Source organism: Lasiodiplodia theobromae, assembly GCF_012971845.1.
Source record: "Lasiodiplodia theobromae strain AM2As chromosome Unknown scaffold_28, whole genome shotgun sequence".
NCBI lineage: Eukaryota > Fungi > Ascomycota > Dothideomycetes > Botryosphaeriales > Botryosphaeriaceae > Lasiodiplodia > Lasiodiplodia theobromae.
Window position 1 is genome coordinate 450,171 of NW_023336486.1, and position 18,093 is coordinate 468,263.

Consider the following 18,093-nt stretch of genomic DNA (forward strand, 5'->3'; position numbering starts at 1 on the left):
GGGGTTGGCCGGGCAGCAGGCGCGGGCAGTGTGAAGGGCATTGCAGTGCGCTGCCCTTCACGTGTTACTGCCTTAGATTTCCCGTGCCCAAGCCTGGACACAAAACCCATCGCTCGAAGTCGAAGAACCAAACCTTCGCAACTCCACTCCACTCCTCAACCTAGGCTGGCCGTCATCGTCAAGGAATCGGCCCGCCTAACCTCCTCTCAGTTCTTTTCCCCTCGCCGCGATACTAGCAAAAATGGCTACGACCACGCATCCAACCACCGCGCAGCCTGCTCACTTAGCTGTGTCGATTCAGCAGGGCCAGATTGAAATGGCTTGGTCTGCTGCACTTGCGCAGCTGCACACCGGGAAGTCTACTGTTGACTTGCCTAAGCAACTCACCTCCCTCATTGGCGAACAAGGTCTCCATGAGATCCGCTGCCGCTATAGGTAGGCTCTCTCGACAAGAATTGCTGAGCATGTCACTGATTCCTCTAGCTCTTTCATCAATGCCCGCGGCACGATGTTCTGGGATCCTGACAACAATGTCTGGCGCTTTCTCCCTCCTCCTCACTTCAGTGGAGACACCGCCAGCTCAGCTCAGTCTGCCCAGTCTACTGTGACTCAGCCTCCTCACTCTGATGGACATTCCGACAACTTTTCCCAGTCTGCCCAGTCTGCCATGGCTCAGCCCGCTCACTCCGATGGACATCCTGACAGCTTCTCTCAGTCTGCTCAGCCTACTATGGTTCAGTCTGCTCAGTCTACTATGGCTCAGCCTCCTCAAGTCATCCACTCTGCCGTCGCCATGCCGCGCCTGGATCTGGTGCAGATTGCGCGCGAGCCCAACCGTCGCAGCCGGCCCCCTCGTCCTATGAATGCTTTCATGCTCTACCGCAGGGACAACCACCCTTTCGTCGTGGCAAACAATCCAGGTGCTCACAACAATCGTATCTGTAAGTTGTTTCTGCGCTAATATCGTCTGTCCCTTACTGACAAGCTGTCTAGCTCAGATCATTGGCGCGATGTGGAGGAACGAGACTCTTCAAGTCAAGCAGCAGTACAGAGATATGGCTGCTGCTCATGCTGCCCACCATCGCCAGGCCTTTCCGGACTACCGCTATGCTCCTCGCAGGGCAACTGACATTAAGAGGCGCAAGACTAAGGCCAAGGCCAAAGGAAATGTCTCCGGGGAATTCAAGGTGTCTGATGCTCCGCTGAACTTTGTTGAGCCGAGCGTCCTTGAGCAGAAGGCCCGCATTGTCGACTCTCTTGCTGGTGGATCGGATCGCCCCACTTCCGTCGGCATGAATGCCCATGACGCCTTGTTGAGTATGAACACGTCCCCGCCCAACCTTGGCTGGATCGACATGGGTATGGCCAGTCGTGTCGACCAGGAGGCTTACGCTGCGGTTCTTGACAACAATGAACTCCTCCCGCAGGCTGAAGCTAACGCTGCTGCCACCGCTTCTCTTGCGGAGGAGATCGCCACTGGCCAGTCTGCGCTCTTCAACAGCTCTCACCTATTCAATGGAGCTTTCGAGCTCAGTGCCACCACTGTTCAGGATGACTTCGATCCCTTCGCCGCTGCTTCCCAGCGCAACTCGGATCTTGTCGCGGAAGGCATGCTGCAGTCCTTCAACAACGGCTTCAACTTTCCTGAGCGTGAGGCTTGAGCAATTTTGACTTCAACTTGATGAAGTCTGACCGCAAGATGGCTTGGGATTGCATGGTCAACGGCTCATACTATACCGTCGCGGCCTTGAAGAATCCTTTCCAGCGACTTCCTCGGCCAATTTGGCCTGCTTGAAATTAAATTTCAGGCAGGTATTTGCCAAAGCGCCCCTTCTACTTTCCAATGGGCGCCTCACTTTGCTGTCTCACTTTTCACTTGCTCAGCCAACGATTGGCATCCTACTCCGCGCAGCAAGCGCGCTTTTTGGGCAATATCAGATCATTCGTGATTGAAACATCAGTCACTTCAGCGTGTGTTCATGATCAGCGGCGGGTACAACATTCATTTCTTGTTTCGGGGAATTTCTATAGGCTTGATGGGCTCGGGTTTCACGATTGAGTAAAGGTTACAGATAGCATGATGAGAGCGATCACTAGGATGGCTAGCATTCCAACACGGTATATAGTGAATCAATGCAGGTCTCCAATCCAGTCTATCCATGAAGAGGAATCGAAATACTCCGCCACTAGGACACTGAGTTGTACAGATTCATCTGCAATGTTGACGAGCACAACCAGTTCGGCATGTGGGGTGCTCGATTCGAGTGGGGCTCCCTTGGTCAACACCGCCTCGCTCTTGGCATTCGTAGGTTCGACCCTCTGATTGTTCGGCCATCTCCATGGGCTAAGGAGCCACGATTCATCGATACCGAACGTAGTACTCGCATGGAAGTCGAAGCTCTTGACCGATGGCTAGGTAAGAAATTCGAACAATTACGTCCCACGTGTTAGCTTCAACTACCCATAAAATGGTTACCACAATTCGAACAATCACGTCCCTACGTTCGTTTTAACTACCCATAAAATGGTTACCACAATTCTAACAATCAAGTCCCCACATTCGTTTTAACTACCCATGAAATGCTTACTACAATTTGAACAATCACGTCCCCACGTCCATTTCAACTACCCATTAAATGTTTACCACAATTCGAACAACTACGTCCCACGTTCGTTTCAGCTACCCAGGAATGTTAACATTTATCCGCATTAGGTCAAATTATAGCCAATGACAGGCGTATCCGTGATCCTATGTGGGGTTTGGTCAGCGCCCCGCCCCAAGTCCTCCAAGGTAAAGACCTCCACTTCGGCGACACCCTGTTCAACAACATATGGACCTATGAAGACATGAAAGAGAGGCAAGATGAAAAGAGAAACGAGGAAGCGTTTGGCTTTGTCGTGATTCAGCGCTTCATCCGAGACCAAGAGCTGGAGCGCCTCCGAGAAATGCAAGCCCTTTCTCTTCCGCAGCATGGAAATTCAGCGCCACAACAGCAAAACCACACCGGACAGGCGTTGGCTAGCTCTACTGCTCAAGCATCTTCGTCTGCTCTTGCAGGCCCACCTACTGCTGCTGGTCCTCAGGTCGCTTCCTCTTCTCAGGCTGGCCCTTCTGCTCAGCCCGGTCTTGTTTTCAACTCAAGCTCCACTATCGCGGCCGGTCCACCTTCTCAGCCTTGATTCTTCACGCAGAGAGCGTTCCTGCATTCAACGCACCCCATTGCCGCCAAGCCCTCCGACGTTGCAGGCATGAGCTTGCTCACAGGCTTTGCAGGTTCCAGCTCAGATGACTTTCGCTGGTGGCGAAAAGTTCGATCTCAATGTGCTTCATCTCCATGCGGGCTCAGCGTGTCTTCTTTTCAGCAGAAAATCATCCGGATGTTCAAATTTCCTCACTTCCTGGTCTAGGTAATGAGGGGCGAATCCAGATCCACACATCCTCTCCATACACAGCTTCATCACGAAGGAAGTGATGGAGCAAGTTTCTTTCCTTGTTTCCTGGTCTGGCCTCCTTACATACTTTCATTTCACCAGTGACAAAAATTATTGGAGGACTTTGATTGGGGCATTATGGGAGTATGAAAAAGAGAAGACATCAAAGGCGGATGATTTCTTCGGGCGAAATCACAAAAAAGAAAAAAAAAAAAGAACCCACCCCTAGGCTAGCGAGATAAAATTGCCCCCAAGTGATGCGGATTGAGCACCACAGGAGCGACCTTCATATAAAGAATCGAAAACCATACTCCAATACCTGTTGCACAAATTCTGAGCTGCGTGTCTAAAGTATATGAAACAACTAGGCGTTTGCAACTGCCTTGCGCGAGAAATTGCCCTCGACTTAGGCGGATGGTGGAAGTCATAGTCAGGATAGTCTTGTACAACTCGACTTTAGGCGCCGAATTTTCTGACCCCCTCTCCTGTTATCCTGACCCCCCTACGAAATATCAACTTTGATTCGTCTTTGACACCCAAATTATTAAGACTCTAGAAGTACTTAATAGCCTTACCGCGCGTCGTATTACTGACTGGACAGCCGTGTTAAACCGTTCAATCACCGCGAGTAACCACCAGAAGTAATCACCACGACTAACCAGCGCGAGTAACCACCAGTGGGAGCAATTATCACCAGCTCCAGCAGTCTCTATCGACTTCAGAAATTACCAGCGCGAGGAACGGGTAGTATGAATAGTTATTAGCGATGAATACAAGCTAATTTTTCATGAGTGGTCAATATAATAACAGGAGGGGGGGGGGGGGGGGGGCAGAAAAGTAGGCGCCCAGCCCTACGTCTATTTCTGGAGACTTGCTCCAGATGCTCAGAAAATGGTCTTGTTTGCTTCTGAATACTGGCCGTGGTGGCCCAGATATTCGGAATCTGTTTTGATAGTGGAGGCGAAGGAGCAGCAGCGTCAAACACTTCGCAGTTGACGGCGCGGGGGATGGTTAGGAAAGCTAAATTGCCACTGTCTAGTACTGGGTGAGTGTTTCTTTGAAAAAATAATAGATAAAAATTCCCCGGTCGCAATAAGGCGGTCGGAGGGTGAAACGCGCGGCGGTGCCGGCTCTCTTTGCCTTCTTCCTTATATCAAGTCCGTGGTCGCCCACCGCAGCGCCGACTTTTCCTTAACACTTTCTGGTAGGCAGAAAAGCCGGTGGCTGGGCTGGCTAGGCAGCAGCCTGGTGACGGGCACGGTAAAGTGAGTGGCTGCCGTTTCTGGTGGTGGGTGATGGGCAGGAAGGTTTGGCGTTTTGCCGTGCCCTTCGAACACCATGCCAAGCATTGCCGAACAAGCACATAGGGAAGGCGCGTGCACGGAGCACCTCGCCTCCCCGGCGACAGCCTGCCGCTGGGCAACGGTGCGAAGCGGCGGTCGGCGACCGCGAAGCGCGACGCAGCGGCAGCGCGACTTGCTTACTAAGGCCCGCCGCCCTTTCCATCACCACCACAGGCCCGCGGTAGTCACCAAGCGATTTCGTTCCCAGCGCCAACACGACAAAGTAGTTCCGCGCACCGTGGGATGGTGGGCGATCGCTCTTGCCTTCCCCCAAGCGAGGTCGTGTAGCTTGGACGCACGCTGGATGAATGCCTCCACCATGCGGGGTCAAAGCAGGCGTCCCTCCGGGATAAGCAAAGAGGAAAAGCATTGTTTCTGTTTCCACAGAGCCTCGAAGCGGTCATCCTGACCTGATGAACAAAGAGTCAAAGCCCCATCTCCCAAACAAAGAAAGCCCTTCAACTAAGTCTTGGGCAAAGCGTGCCTCCCAGACTGCTCATCAATTATAGTAGACAAAGGGAATGGTTTGGCATTGGTGTACAGTTCTGTCTGGTGTATGTGTTTTCGCGCACTAGGAGATCGGTAGGAGGAGAGGATCCTGCTCGCAGTATTTTCCCCACTCTCCTTCTTAGATCGGTGACTGGAAACACAAGTTTAGGGCCCACTTTGAGTTTTTCTCTCGTTTGGCTTCTATGTACAAAAAGGCTGCAGGGTGTGCTCCTTCCCGATTACGCCAAAGGAGAGTAGACGGCGGCGGTCTTAAACATCCTGGATGAGAGGATATTTACTCGTCCTTCTTGTGGTAGTTGACCTTGTCGTTCCAGAAGAGGGTCTGTTGAAAGACATATTGTCAGTTTTTCATGCTGTCCCTTTGATAAAAGAAGATGGTTGCCGTTGCGCTCTTTCCCAACCCGTCTCTGGTGTCGCTGCTTAATCATGCGCTGGACCCTGATATGCGTGCTCACGCCTCAAACGTGCTTCGACCAGTGCTTCTTCTTCTCTTCCTCGCCCCACCATTCTCAAGACAACGACACCCGCAGGTAAATGAAAAGGAAGGAAAGCTCGCTCACCTTGTCACCGTCACCCCAGAAGAAGTTCTTGGTGCGGAGGTTCTGGTAGGGGTACTCGGTGCGCTCCTCAAGCGGGGGCGCGTGGGCCTCGTGCTCCCAGTGCTCGCTCCACAGCCTGTAGGCGTTGGCGCCAGAGATGGCGAGAGCGGGAATGACGACGCTGAAAAAAGGTAAGGGTTAGTGGTAAGCTATTTTGTTTTGGGTGTTTTCTTTCAAGGTCAGTCTTGCAACTGCGCTAGAGTCCTCTCTTCTTTACTCTCTCCTCCCGTCACTTCAATCATGCATGAAACAGGTGAGTGAGCAAAATGTGAGTCAGGACCTCCGGCAGCAGTCGCAGCACTAGAACCTTGGTGCAAGCAGCTCGGTCCAATGGAACGCTGCCTCGGTGTACTCAAAGGGCAAGACGACGGCAATGGCACTCACTAGATGGACAGCTTGCGCCAGAGGTCTGTATATCACAGAAAATTAGCATCATGACACTTCCAATCGCGCGTACGGCATAGCAATCCCTCCTCCCATTGTCAAAAGCACGTCCTGCATCTCCATCCCCCTCTCCTTCCCCAGCTCCCTATGGACAGCGCCAACCATCACCAAAGCAAAACTATTACGCACCGCTGGTCTCGGCGGCGTGCTGCTTGACGGCAGCGCGCTCGCGGTTGAAGGCGTTGTCAGCAGCACCCTCGAAGCCGCCCTGGGCAGAGGAGTAGGTGCGGCGGACGACCGGGGTGCGGAGGGCCTGGGTGGAACGGCGGAGGGCAGCGCGGTACAGCATTGTCGCGGTTTCGATCGGCGACGGTTGGAGTGGAGATGGGTGGGTTGCAGTTACGTGGGGTTGGATGGTGGTGGTTGCGGTCACAAAGCTGCAGGCACACTATGTGCGGCTTCTCTCGGCGCTCCGTCACACCACTTTCCCCGTTCGCCCCGAACATTCCTGCCTTGGCGCGCCCGGCCCTTTCCGCCCCCTCTCTCCGCTCGCTCGCCTCCCGCCTCTGACGACATCGCTTTCCGCGCAATGCGACTGGTCAGAGCTGTACCCTGGTTCCCGCGGGCTGCTATCTGGACGACGCGTCTACCGCGTTCGACTCTAAACTTCGCAGGCAGCGCACACTCACAGACGGCAGCAGTGCAATCGCCGCTCGCTCTGGTCATGCCCTCGCGTCACCATACTCTCCGCCGCGCAGCGCACAATCACCCACCGTCCGGCTAGCTAGCCACGACCACCAGATTACCGCGTTTGCCCCTCCCAGCTTCCCGCATATACCCGTGAAACGCCACGTTCTCCGCAACCCAAAGTTGCATCAACAACTGATTTGCACAAATGCCGCCGCTCCGAATCACGACCTGGAACGTCAATGGCATCCGCAATCCTTTCGGCTACCAGCCATGGCGCGACAAGCGCACCTTCGACGCTATGTTCGACCTGCTTGAGGCAGATATCGTCATTATGCAGGAACTGAAAATCCAGCGGAAGGACTTGCGCGACGATATGGTGCTGGTGCCTGGATGGGATTGCTTCTTTAGTCTGCCGAAGCATAAAAAAGGTGGGTAACACACCGGGTCAGACGGGATAGAATTGCTTGTTGTGCGCAAATTTGCATGCAGTGCTGGATGCTGAATGAGATACAGGCTATTCTGGTGTCGCAATCTACACTCGCACTTCCCGCTGCGCTCCCATCCGCGCTGAAGAGGGTGTCCTCGGCGTCCTGTGCCCGCCAGGGTCCTCGACCACATACCGCGACCTTCCCCCGGACCAACACATCGGCGGGTACCCTACAGAAGAGCAGATAGACATGGCCGGTGGTGTCGACCCTGCCGCACTGGATGCTGAGGGCCGCTGTGTGGTCCTTGAGTTCCCGGCCTTCGTTCTACTGGGGGTGTACAGCCCAGCGAACAGCAACGGTCTCCGCGACGACTTTCGGTACGCATTTTTCAGCGCCCTGGACGCTCGTATACGGAATCTCACGCGCCAGGGGAAGCGTGTCGTTCTGTGCGGTGACCTGAATGTGTCGCGTGCGGAGATCGACACCGCGAACGCAGAGGAGAGCATGCGCAAGGAGGGCATCTCGCACGAGGAGTACGTGTCCACGGGCAACCGACGCATCTTCAACCAGATGTTGGAGAATGGGGATGTAATTCCGCCGCGGGATGAGGGAAGGGAGGCGCCAGTGCTTTGGGATACGTGCCGCGAGTTCCATCCGACGAGGAAAGGCATGTATACTCATTGGGAGCAGAAGATCAATGCTAGGCCAGGGAACTTCGGGTCAAGGATTGACTTCGTTCTTTGCAGCATTGCAATGAAAGAGTGGGTGCAGAGCGCAGATATCCAAGAAGGATTGATGGTAAGTGTTGCGCCGTCCGGGAGATACACCGTGTCTGATCAATAGCACAGGGTTCAGATCACTGTCCTGTATACGCCATTCTCAAGGAAACCGTTGTTCTGGGAGGCGAAGAAGTCGCCTTGAGCGATCTCATGAATCCATCTGGGATCTTTAAAGACGGCAAACGGCTGCGTGATTGGACACTGAAAGACTCCCCAGCTTTCTCCGGAAGGCTCCTTCCAGAGTTTGACAGGAGGAGAAGCATTAAAGACATGTTTTCTCGTAAGCCAGTGGTCAGCAAATCATCGACTAATGGTAGCGCCGGTGCGGAGAGCTCCACCGCCCTCGGTAGCAACTCGTCGTTGAAACCGATGCCTCAGGGGAAAGCAGCAGATGGTGGCCAATCCGAGCAAGAGACACAGCAGAATAGCCAAGCATCAACGGTATCACAATCCAATGGGAATGGTCAGGGCGGCTCTACTGCCAGTCCGGGGAAGAAGCGCTCTGCCCCAGCGCCTTCTGCGAAATCAAACAAGAGGAAGAAACCGGTTGCCTCCGCAGCGGCGCAAAGCAGCTCAGCCAAAGGTCAAAAATCCTTGAGAGGCTTCTTCAAACCAGCGCCATCGCTGCCCCGCAACGACAGCAATGTCTCGTCGAAGACGGTCGAGATTTCATCCGCATCAGTTGCACCGCCATTCCCTGATTCCGGCTCCAATAATGCGCCTGTTGGTGATCCCGCAGAACTGTCCGCTGGCGGAGATATCTCCTCCCTCACTCCTGCCGATCTGGATGGAGGAGTCGCCGAGCAAGGATCGTCAACCTTGGCTCCGCCGCCATCTCCACCCTTCATCGACCCTATCGTATCTAAAGAATCGTGGGAGAAGCTCTTCACTAAGCCAAACCCGCCGCGGTGCGAGGACCATGATGAGCCGTGTATCTCGTTTACGACGAAAAAGCCGGGCGCAAACTGCGGGCGCGCTTTTTGGATGTGCCCACGGCCGATCGGACCATCTGGTGTGAAGGAGAGGAATACGCAGTGGAGATGTCGGACGTTCATCTGGGCGAGCGATTGGAATGGTTGAGTGGACAGGTTTAGTGGAGGAGAGTTCATTCACGTGGGGTGGACCTGGCGGGTACAGTGTTAGATGAGGCTTCTACTTTTTGTACTCTCCCTCCAAATATCCACTTCGAAGACTACCCTTCGCCTGTTCCAGAATCTTAGTCCGCGTATGTACTCCACGCAGCCTCGGGGTATTCTATTGATCATCCTGCACCACGTCCTCTCGCGTCCTCCCGGAAGAAAAGCTTCTTTGATCCTTTCTATTACCTGCAGTACTACCCCACGGTCTCTGCAGCAGCCGCCCCGTCCCCTTCCATGACGGCCTTGTACCGGCCGATATACGCCACCGCCTCCTCCACGGCTGCCGCATCGTCCTTTTGCCCGTGTCCCAACGCACCACCGCCGGGAATGAGTCCACCTCCGTCGTCCGCAGCCATGGCCGGGCGAAGCTTCTCCAGTAGCGCACGCTTAGCCAGAGTCTCGCACTCTCCACGCACGTCCTCAATAGCGCGGAAGCAATCACGAGCTTTCTCAAGGAACAGCATCGCTTCGGCGAGCGTCTTTTGGTGTGTCGCCCCGCCGCCCTCGTTCCTGGCAGAAGATGAAGCAGTGGGGCTGTTCCCGTCCGCTGCGGCGGCAGATGCGGCAGTACTGAGGGCGTTGGAGGAAGAAGTAGCCACATCGCGCTGCTGCTGTTGTTGCTGTTGGTGATGGTGTTGTAGCTGCTGCTGCTGCTCCTCGCCCGCGATGCCGACGCACGAGTCCGCCAGTGCAAGGTAAAGCTTCGCGCACAACGCCTCATCGCCCGCCTCAAGCGCCAGCGGCGCAATGGCATCACCCAGTCGCCTTGCAGCGCGGAACTCGCCCAACTCCACCAGAATTGCCTGGACCGCCGCCAGTGCCTCCCACAGCGCCGGCCACAATCTCGCGCGGTGCGCCGCGCTCGCCGCTCGCATTGCCACGCTGAAGCCCTTCTCGGGCACGCCGGCTTTGGCGAATAGCGCGGCCTTGAGCGTTAGTAAGTACACACGCTGGTAGACATCCGCATCCTCGGCCTTCAGGTCAGCAGCCAGCTCGTCAACACGCACGAATGCGGCGGCGAAGTCGCCGCGGCGTGTAAGCGCATCCACCTCGAGAATGGAGAGTTGGTATAAAACTTCCGGGTCTGTGGGGCGGAAGGCGCGTAGGGCATCGAGAAAATGTGTCGCGGCGGTAAAATCAGATCTACAGGATGAAATAAGGTGTTAGTCATGGTGCTGAGTTGATAATGTGGGTGGTCTCATCGGATTTAAAGTTAGAGGGAAGCTTGAGGTATAACTGCCAAGTCTAGTCCTAGTGTCGTGCGATTTACCCAAAATGCGGACGTGCTTGTGGTATTGGTATCCTTTTTGGGGTGTTTACCTTCTCAAAGCTTGCTTCGTCTTTAGTAGGGCCGCGTAATTGCTTATGTACTGATGGAATTTGAGGGTGCGGTGGTCTGTTTGGTTGATGGAATCAAGAATCTCAAATGCTCCTGCATAGTCTCCCGCTTGTGATCTCTTATTCAAGTGTCAGCGAGCCCCACAGTCTCAGTATGGTCTGCAAGCCTTACAATGTATGCGCTGTGGCAAGTGGAACGGAGAATGTCTTCTACGGGGCATACGTTACCGTAGCAGATACGGAGTATGTCGCAGACAGCGTCGGAGAGGTCCGTGGCGCCTAAAACTCCAATCAGTATCAAAGAGAAGGTGGAGAAAGTGCTGGTATCCAACCTAGCCTGCCGTATAGTGAGGCCTGCATCAACATCTGGGAACCGATATTACTTCTGATGTTATGCACCACGTTAAGATGCGCACTTTGATAAATGTGCTCGAAGGCACGAGGTACGCTCGAGCCCTACTTTCGAATCAGACAGCTTGTTGACCATGTGGATGAGGTTTGACATACATTGGAGAGAAGCATCTTGGATTCACTCAGGAGAGTCGAGCTCAGTAAGCTCCACATTTTCGTCTCCCTTGCCTTCGACTTCAAGAATGCTAAACCGTCGCGTTCAGAGCCCAGCATGCCGCCATAGCCAGATGCTCTGATCTGCTTTGGATAAGCCTTGGCAAGATGGTTCAGCCAGCTCAAGCTGAAGTTGAGGCAGCTCATGTCCTGGTTCTCACGAGCGGTGGCAATGGTCTCGTTCATGGTAGCAATGGCTTCGCTGAAGCAGCCGAAGTCCGCTTGAAGGATAGCCATGTGGAGGAGAGCATACTGGTAGTAAGTCTTGTCTCTCGTTTGCATGGTGTAGTCGAAGTAACGATGCAGGTTGTCGAAAGAGGACGTGTAATCGCCTGCTCTCCATGCATCAAAGAACCTGCAACCGGTCAGCGATTCTCCACATACTTCCATAACTGGGCACATATGAGTTCTTACTTGACGAAATGCGCAAGGCTGGGCACCGCAGCCGTCGGGCCCAGCATATTTCGCAAGCGATCTCTCATATCATCCGGCACACGGTTGCCGTACTCTGCATGGAAGTCAGCAGCTGACGGCTCCAAACCTGAACATTTTTCTCTTACTCTGCAGTCGATCGATTTGGAATGCCAAGAGTTTCTCAATCTCGTCCACACTTGCCAGCCCTTCCTCCTCACTCATCTCATCCAACTGCCCATATGCCACTCTAAACAGCCCGTCTCCCTTTTCCAATCCCAACCCAACCAGATTCTCATCAAAGCACGGCTTCCCCGACTGCGATGGGCCATCCAGCGCGCGCCTCCGCTCCCGCCACCAATCAGCCGTTGGCAGCTTGTAGTTGACGAGGGCGAGCCACAGCTTGCTCGCATCATGGAACTGTAGGCGAGCGAACTCGAGCTGGGCACGGCGCACGAATATTCCGAGCGGCGAGGTGCGCGAGAGGAAAATCCGCGGCGGAGGATGTTTCCGCTCCGTGGAGGAGATGAAGTTGCGCGGCGGCTTGCCTAACAGCTCCGACAGCCCGTCGAAGAAGCTGTGCAGGGCGTCCAGGGTGTCGATGCACCACAGTCGGTCCAGGAACGCGTCGTACAGCGTCTCGCCCCTGTTTTCCGAGTGCGGATCGCCGGCCAGGTATGCATGGGCGGCCAGGACTTTTTCAAAGTGTTTCAGGGTAAGGATGCAGTCGTCGGCGGACTTGGGTCCTCCGCCGGGAGCGGCATTGTCCGAGATGAGCTGGGAGGTGAGGAAGGTGAGGATGGGGATGGTGGCCGGAGATGGGGCTGAGGCCTCGCAGTACAGTTTTGCGAGAACCAACAGGCTGATCTTCTGAGGATTTAGATACCGCGCCATGGTCGCGATAGGAGGACGGTCAGATGCGATGTGCGGTGGAGGTGGGATTGCCTTTGTTTTTCTCTTCCTTTTTTTCAACAGTAGTTGGGCAGTTTTTAGTTTATTGTTCCAGACTGTTCCCACATGATCTGCATTTTCCCATGAGGGGTTAATGGCCCGGGCTGCCTGTAGATGTGGGAGGTGCGATGGTGGGGCGGCCAGGCACGTTGTTTTGTTCGCGACGGGAAGGCGCGCACACGGCGGAAGCTTGGACCTAAGCTATCCGGCCCAGCATTTCTACAGCTGTGACACAGAAAAAATGCATTGGCTGCGCAACTATCTACATTCTGTTAAAGAAGTCGGTCTGGAGATATTTTTTAAGTCTCCAAAACGGACTTGCTTCCGTGAGCATTGCAACTAACCTCGCTAGCTCTGCAATTCCCTATAACACGCTCAACTGCCCCTCCACAACTAGTCCAACGTTGGTTGTTGTACACTATGCGCCAAACGCCGTATCACAGATGAAGCTTGATCTCACCGTTCATAGAGTCCTCGGCTTCTCGGCCTCTGTAGGCTCCTCCGAGGGAGCCTTAGTGATCTCGTCTAGCCGAGCATCTTCTTCACTCTCGCTCTCACTGAGCTCATTGGTGGCCCATATCTTGCCAATGCAGAGCTCATACGGCCCAGGCACTCTGTCGGTCAAGCTAATGCCCACTGAGCGCACCCTCTGCCTCATCATCTCCTTCTGCGGCTCCACTGGAATGCCGTGATTGGTCCGCACGAACTCGCTCAGCTTAATCAGCACCGTCTCCCACTCTCCAGGCTTGCGCGCAAATAGGCGATGTTGGTGCAAGTCCGTCGGCACGACCGACTCTGTCTGTACGTTTACAAAGTATTTGCGACCGTCCGACTTCACGCGCAGCGCCAGGTACTTGTACGGATCCAAGTCGAACAGCGACTTGCCGAAGATGGTGGGCGGGCGGTCATGCGTCCGCCAACCAGCGAAGCCGGTGCGGGTAACATTGGGATTGTCCTGGGGGAGCTGGATGGAGATGTTCCCATGGAAGCGGGCATGCGGCGGCGATTGAGGAACGAAGTCGAGGTGGATCTCAGAATAGCCGCCAATGTCGGCGTCGGACATGCGCTTGCAGAGGCCAATGGACGAAGGATCGGAGAAGTTGACGAGGGGCAACGGCGCGGCGCCTTTCATGGCTTCGAGCTGGAAGACTGCATGGCCGCAGATTAGCAGGCTGGAGCGTGTGGCGGCGGCAAGGTATCGGGCATGCCTGTGTTGGAGCGACGGCGCAGCTCGTCGACGCTACGCTTCCAGAAGCCTGGAGCGCCGAGCACCGCTGTAGACCGCATGGCTTTGATTTCTGAATGCGAGAGGATAGGTGGTTTTGGTGGAGCGGTAGGCCGGCAACGGAGCTCTCGTAGATCGGAGCTCAAGCGCGATGAATGACGCCGGCTCGACCGGGGTACGCCTCGCCCGAAGGAATTTCTCGACCGCGCCCTCCGCAGCAGAGCTATCTTGTCGCGCCACATCCACCCTTCTCCAATTTTTCTGCTGTCTCTCCCGCAACCCTACACGTACAGCCTTCTCCATCCCCCGAGCTAGTCCAGGAACTTCCGCAGCGAGCCTCTCCAACAGACTCGGCACCCGTGCCCGTCCAAACCTCACGCCAAAAATTCCGCGACAACTCAGGCCGCATCGTATATGACCCTCGAATCCGCCCAGGACAACCGCCCGCTGGGGGTGGCGCGGTCTGCGATTGAGCAGAGTCCCCTGCCCCAGCCGCGAGAGAGCGGGGATGCTTTGCTCTCAAAAGATTCCAATCACCCTCGGGTGGCTGCAAAATCGTCGCCCTTTGCGAAATCATGGGCGCACTTCGTCGCTGGCGCGTACGTGAACCTTAGCAGTTTCCTTCGAGCCTGTGCTGACAGGAATCTTTCACTAGCATGGGCGGTACAGCCGCCGCGACCTTGACAGCGCCATTCGACGTGTTGAAGACCCGGTTACAGTCTGACTACTACCACCAGCAATTGCTCGCCTCCCGGGCTGCCCGCGGCGTCCCTCCTCCGTCGACCATGTCGTTCACGCGCAGCGCACTCCTCCACTTCCGTGAAACGTTCCAAATTCTCTTCGCCATCCCTCGCACAGAAGGCTGGCGAGCGCTGTTCAAAGGACTGGGCCCGAACTTGATCGGCGTAGTTCCCGCACGCGCAATCAACTTCTACACGTACGGCAACGGCAAGCGCGTGCTTAGCACATATCTCAACGACGGAAAGGAATCGGCCTGGGTGCACCTTTGCGCCGCAGCAACCGCCGGCGTCGTGACGGGTACCGCGACGAACCCCATCTGGCTGGTCAAGACGAGGCTGCAGCTCGACAAGTCGCACGCGAAGTCCCAGGGCGGCAGGCAGTACAAGAACGCGCTGGATTGCACCATGCAGACGATTCGGCAAGAGGGAATTCGCGGACTGTACAAGGGTCTCACGGCGAGCTACTTGGGCGTGTCGGAAAGCACCATGCAGTGGGTCCTGTACGAGCAGATGAAGCTGGGTCTTGCCAACAGGCAGAAGAAGCTGGAGGCATCCGGTCGCGAGCCTAACGCTTGGGATAAGACGGTTCAATGGACGGGAGGCGTTGGTGCAGCCGGATTCGCGAAGTTTATCGCGACGATTCTGACGTATCCTCACGAGGTAGGCGATGTGCCTGGATACATTTGCGAAGGCAAGTAGCTGACGGAGTAACCAGGTTGTGCGGACGCGTCTGCGGTTGGCGCCGATGGAGAATGGCCTCCAGAAATACACCGGCCTCGTCCAATGCTTCAAGCTTGTCGCCAAGGAAGAGGGCCTGCTGGGCCTGTATGGTGGATTGACTCCCCATCTTCTGCGTGTGGTTCCCAGCGCAGCCATCATGTTCGGAACATACGAGAGCGCTCTCAAGCTCATGGGCGCCACTTCCCACGTATAAGCATTAGCTTCTGCCTGGTGCGGACAAAAAAGTAAAGGCGTTATTTTTTTTGTGGGGTTTCTAATCGGCGCATTCTGGAGAAGTGTACATTGGACGGCGTTGCACAGGGTATGTCCAGGGTTTCGCTCCGCTCTGTAGTATGAGGAAGATGTGGTCATGGCTCTTTCACGTGTTGATAGGTTGTGCGGGTTGTATGAAGTTCGCGGAAGATGTACAGATCTGGTTGGCTACGCTCTTGTACGATAAATTACACACGGCGTTGTACTGTATGTACTTTGCCAAAGATACTCTCTGATCTGAGAAGGCGTCGGCGTGGTTGCAAGATCAATGCAAACAGGAAAGCAAAGATCTTCAATGTCGATACCTCAGGCCTTGCATCGTCACGAGATGTCATTGCCTGGCGCCATTCACGGAGTGCAGGTCTTTCCATGAAAAGAGGCTGGACAAAGAGGTCTCTCAGGGCTCGACTCGATGCTGCGGCTTGCAAGGTCATCACGACGTACTCGTTGCGAAGCGTCGGTGTGATCGGCATGCCGCGTTTGGCCGCTACTGCTGGCTAGCATACCAAACTCTGCCTCATCCGACAGCCACATCATTCGCTGCAAAGAAGGCGCGAACTAGGTGCCGATAGCCGAAGTCTCGCTCGTAAATCAGGTCATCGTCGTCATTTCGCGCGATCAACTTCAAGTCCATATGTTTGCCTCTCAGCACGGCCAAACGGCGACGAAAAAGGTGGCCGCCATATAGCCGAAGATTTTCTCCGGGCATCGTCAACCTCTGCTCCTTTGACTCAACAACCAGAACAACGTCTTTTTCTTACTTTGCACGGTGAAAAATGTCGACCATCAACCCGGCTACCACTTCCATTGTGTCCACTAATCTAGAGGACCATGGCTTCAAGCTGTTGGCGCGCGGCAAGGTGCGCGATGTCTACGAAATCGACAGCAAGACGCTGCTGTTCGTGGCAACGGACCGCATCAGCGCCTACGACGTGATTATGAAGAATGTAAGCGCAGTCATTTCCCAATCTTCTTTCTCATATCAGGCCTTTCCTCTCATCACGTTTTTCTTTCTATTAAACAACTTCCTCAAATGTCTTCTGCTCTGCTTCCCCGCCTTTATGCTGTGGGGAACTCCACAAATTCCGTCTCAACTCTATCTTCATGTATACAGTCCATACTCCCATGTCTTCACTTTTGCTTCCTGCCTATCCCCATCACATAGCCGTTCATCATTGCTTGGTCCCCATCACCAGTCCGTTGGCAAGCCTTCTTTCCTTGCCTGCAATAAAGCTATGGTCAATGTATAGCACTCTGCCTTAGCCCTTATATCAGGTCATCGATCCCATCTTTCCTGTGATCACAGCTAATGTCTCACCAGGGTGTCCCCGAGAAAGGCGCTCTCCTCACCAACCTCTCTACCTTTTGGTTCCGCTACCTGCGGGCGCAGATCCCCTCGCTGCGCACGCACTTCATCTCCTCGGATCTCCCCCCAGCCATCACCGCAGCGAGCCCTACTCTCTCGCCAGCGCAACTGTCGACGCTGACGGGCCGCTCGATGCAAGTGCAGCGCCTTTCTATCTTCCCCATCGAGGCCATCGTGCGCGGCTACATCACGGGCAGCGCGTGGTACGAGTACAAGCGCAGCGGCACGATCCACGGCGAGCCGGCGCCGGCGGGGCTGCAGGAGTCGCAGCAGCTGCCCGAGCCCATCTACACGCCGTCGACCAAGGCCGAGGTGGGCGGCAAGGACGAGAACATCAGCCGCGTGCGCGCGGCCGCCATCGTCGGCGACAAGGCCGCCGCCCGCATCGAAGAGCTCGCCCTGGCCCTCTACAAGGCCGCCGCCGCCTACGCCCGCGAGCGCGGCATCATCATCGCCGACACAAAGTTTGAGTTCGGCTTCGACCCGGCCGACCCCAACCGCGACGTCATCCTCGTCGACGAGGTGCTGACGCCCGACAGCAGCCGCTTCTGGCCCGCTGACGCCTACGCCGTCGGCAAGGGCCAGGACAGCTTCGACAAGCAGTTCCTGCGGGACTGGCTGACGAAGAATGGCTTGAAGGGCAAGGACGATGTCGATATGCCCGACGAAGTGGTGCGCGGTACGCGCGAGAAGTACGTCGAGGCGTATGAGAGGCTGACGGGGGAGAAGTGGAGGAGTGCATCTTCTGCTTGAAGTAGCCCTTCCTGATGGAGAAGGTGGGCTTCTTGTGGTGTCTTGAAAACTATAAAGAGAGAAAAAAAAAAAAGTGTGGAGTTTGGCGTATTCATAGATACGCTTACCAGCTGACCCCAAGCTGTGAAAAAAATGGACAGAAATGCAAAATGAACTCAGATTTCCTTACTCTGTGCCCTTACTCTTTTGCCGCCTCTCTCCCTTGCTGTTTCTTATCCCCCTTTGAGTTACAAGCCTTCGCTCAAAATGATCATCGCAAAACCGAAAAAAAAAAACAGAGACTTATTCAATTTACTAACTTGGGCAGTCAAATACATTGTTCGGACGTATTGTATAGCCTGAGAGCTTACATTTGCAGACGGATATCAGCTTCAACTACCCACAAATGCGTTCGCCACGGCTTCTACGGTGTCATATCGTCACGGTCACCATCGAATCTAAAGATTAG

General features: G+C 55.0%; 7 protein-coding genes across 7 annotated transcripts; 4 read left to right on the forward strand and 3 right to left on the reverse strand.

Moving 5' to 3' along the window:
* Window positions 1-241: 241 nt before the first annotated feature.
* On the forward strand, window positions 242-1,661 carry LTHEOB_8758 (Mating-type protein Mat a-1; the record flags this gene model as incomplete). Its single annotated transcript, XM_035518270.1, has 3 exons — window positions 242-435; window positions 484-941; window positions 994-1,661. The coding sequence occupies 3 exons, from the start codon at window positions 242-244 to the stop codon at window positions 1,659-1,661; spliced, it is 1,320 nt and encodes a 439-aa protein (XP_035370063.1).
* A 3,898-nt stretch (window positions 1,662-5,559) lies between these two features.
* On the reverse strand, window positions 5,560-6,617 carry LTHEOB_8759 (Cytochrome c oxidase subunit; the record flags this gene model as incomplete). The annotated part of the gene is made up of 4 exons (XM_035518271.1): window positions 5,560-5,607; window positions 5,846-6,005; window positions 6,269-6,293; window positions 6,458-6,617. The coding sequence occupies 4 exons, from the start codon at window positions 6,615-6,617 to the stop codon at window positions 5,560-5,562; spliced, it is 393 nt and encodes a 130-aa protein (XP_035370064.1).
* Window positions 6,618-7,163: 546 nt separating this feature from the next.
* Window positions 7,164-9,245, forward strand: LTHEOB_8760 (DNA ligase ATP-dependent; the record flags this gene model as incomplete). Its single annotated transcript, XM_035518273.1, has 3 exons — window positions 7,164-7,386; window positions 7,472-8,184; window positions 8,235-9,245. The coding sequence occupies 3 exons, from the start codon at window positions 7,164-7,166 to the stop codon at window positions 9,243-9,245; spliced, it is 1,947 nt and encodes a 648-aa protein (XP_035370065.1).
* Window positions 9,246-9,498: 253 nt separating this feature from the next.
* LTHEOB_8761 (Anaphase-promoting complex subunit 5) lies at window positions 9,499-12,511 on the reverse strand (the record flags this gene model as incomplete). The annotated part of the gene is made up of 7 exons (XM_035518274.1): window positions 9,499-10,447; window positions 10,625-10,761; window positions 10,815-10,921; window positions 11,059-11,098; window positions 11,150-11,561; window positions 11,621-11,714; window positions 11,767-12,511. The coding sequence occupies 7 exons, from the start codon at window positions 12,509-12,511 to the stop codon at window positions 9,499-9,501; spliced, it is 2,484 nt and encodes an 827-aa protein (XP_035370066.1).
* A 520-nt stretch (window positions 12,512-13,031) lies between these two features.
* On the reverse strand, window positions 13,032-13,700 carry LTHEOB_8762 (Complex i intermediate-associated protein 30 protein; the record flags this gene model as incomplete). Its single annotated transcript, XM_035518275.1, has 1 exon — window positions 13,032-13,700. The coding sequence occupies one exon, from the start codon at window positions 13,698-13,700 to the stop codon at window positions 13,032-13,034; it is 669 nt and encodes a 222-aa protein (XP_035370067.1).
* A 507-nt stretch (window positions 13,701-14,207) lies between these two features.
* Window positions 14,208-15,467, forward strand: LTHEOB_8763 (Mitochondrial carrier protein; the record flags this gene model as incomplete). The annotated part of the gene is made up of 3 exons (XM_035518276.1): window positions 14,208-14,392; window positions 14,449-15,193; window positions 15,249-15,467. The coding sequence occupies 3 exons, from the start codon at window positions 14,208-14,210 to the stop codon at window positions 15,465-15,467; spliced, it is 1,149 nt and encodes a 382-aa protein (XP_035370068.1).
* Window positions 15,468-16,302: 835 nt separating this feature from the next.
* On the forward strand, window positions 16,303-17,645 carry LTHEOB_8764 (Phosphoribosylaminoimidazole-succinocarboxamide synthase; the record flags this gene model as incomplete). Its single annotated transcript, XM_035518277.1, has 2 exons — window positions 16,303-16,473; window positions 16,848-17,645. The coding sequence occupies 2 exons, from the start codon at window positions 16,303-16,305 to the stop codon at window positions 17,643-17,645; spliced, it is 969 nt and encodes a 322-aa protein (XP_035370069.1).
* Window positions 17,646-18,093: the final 448 nt, after the last annotated feature.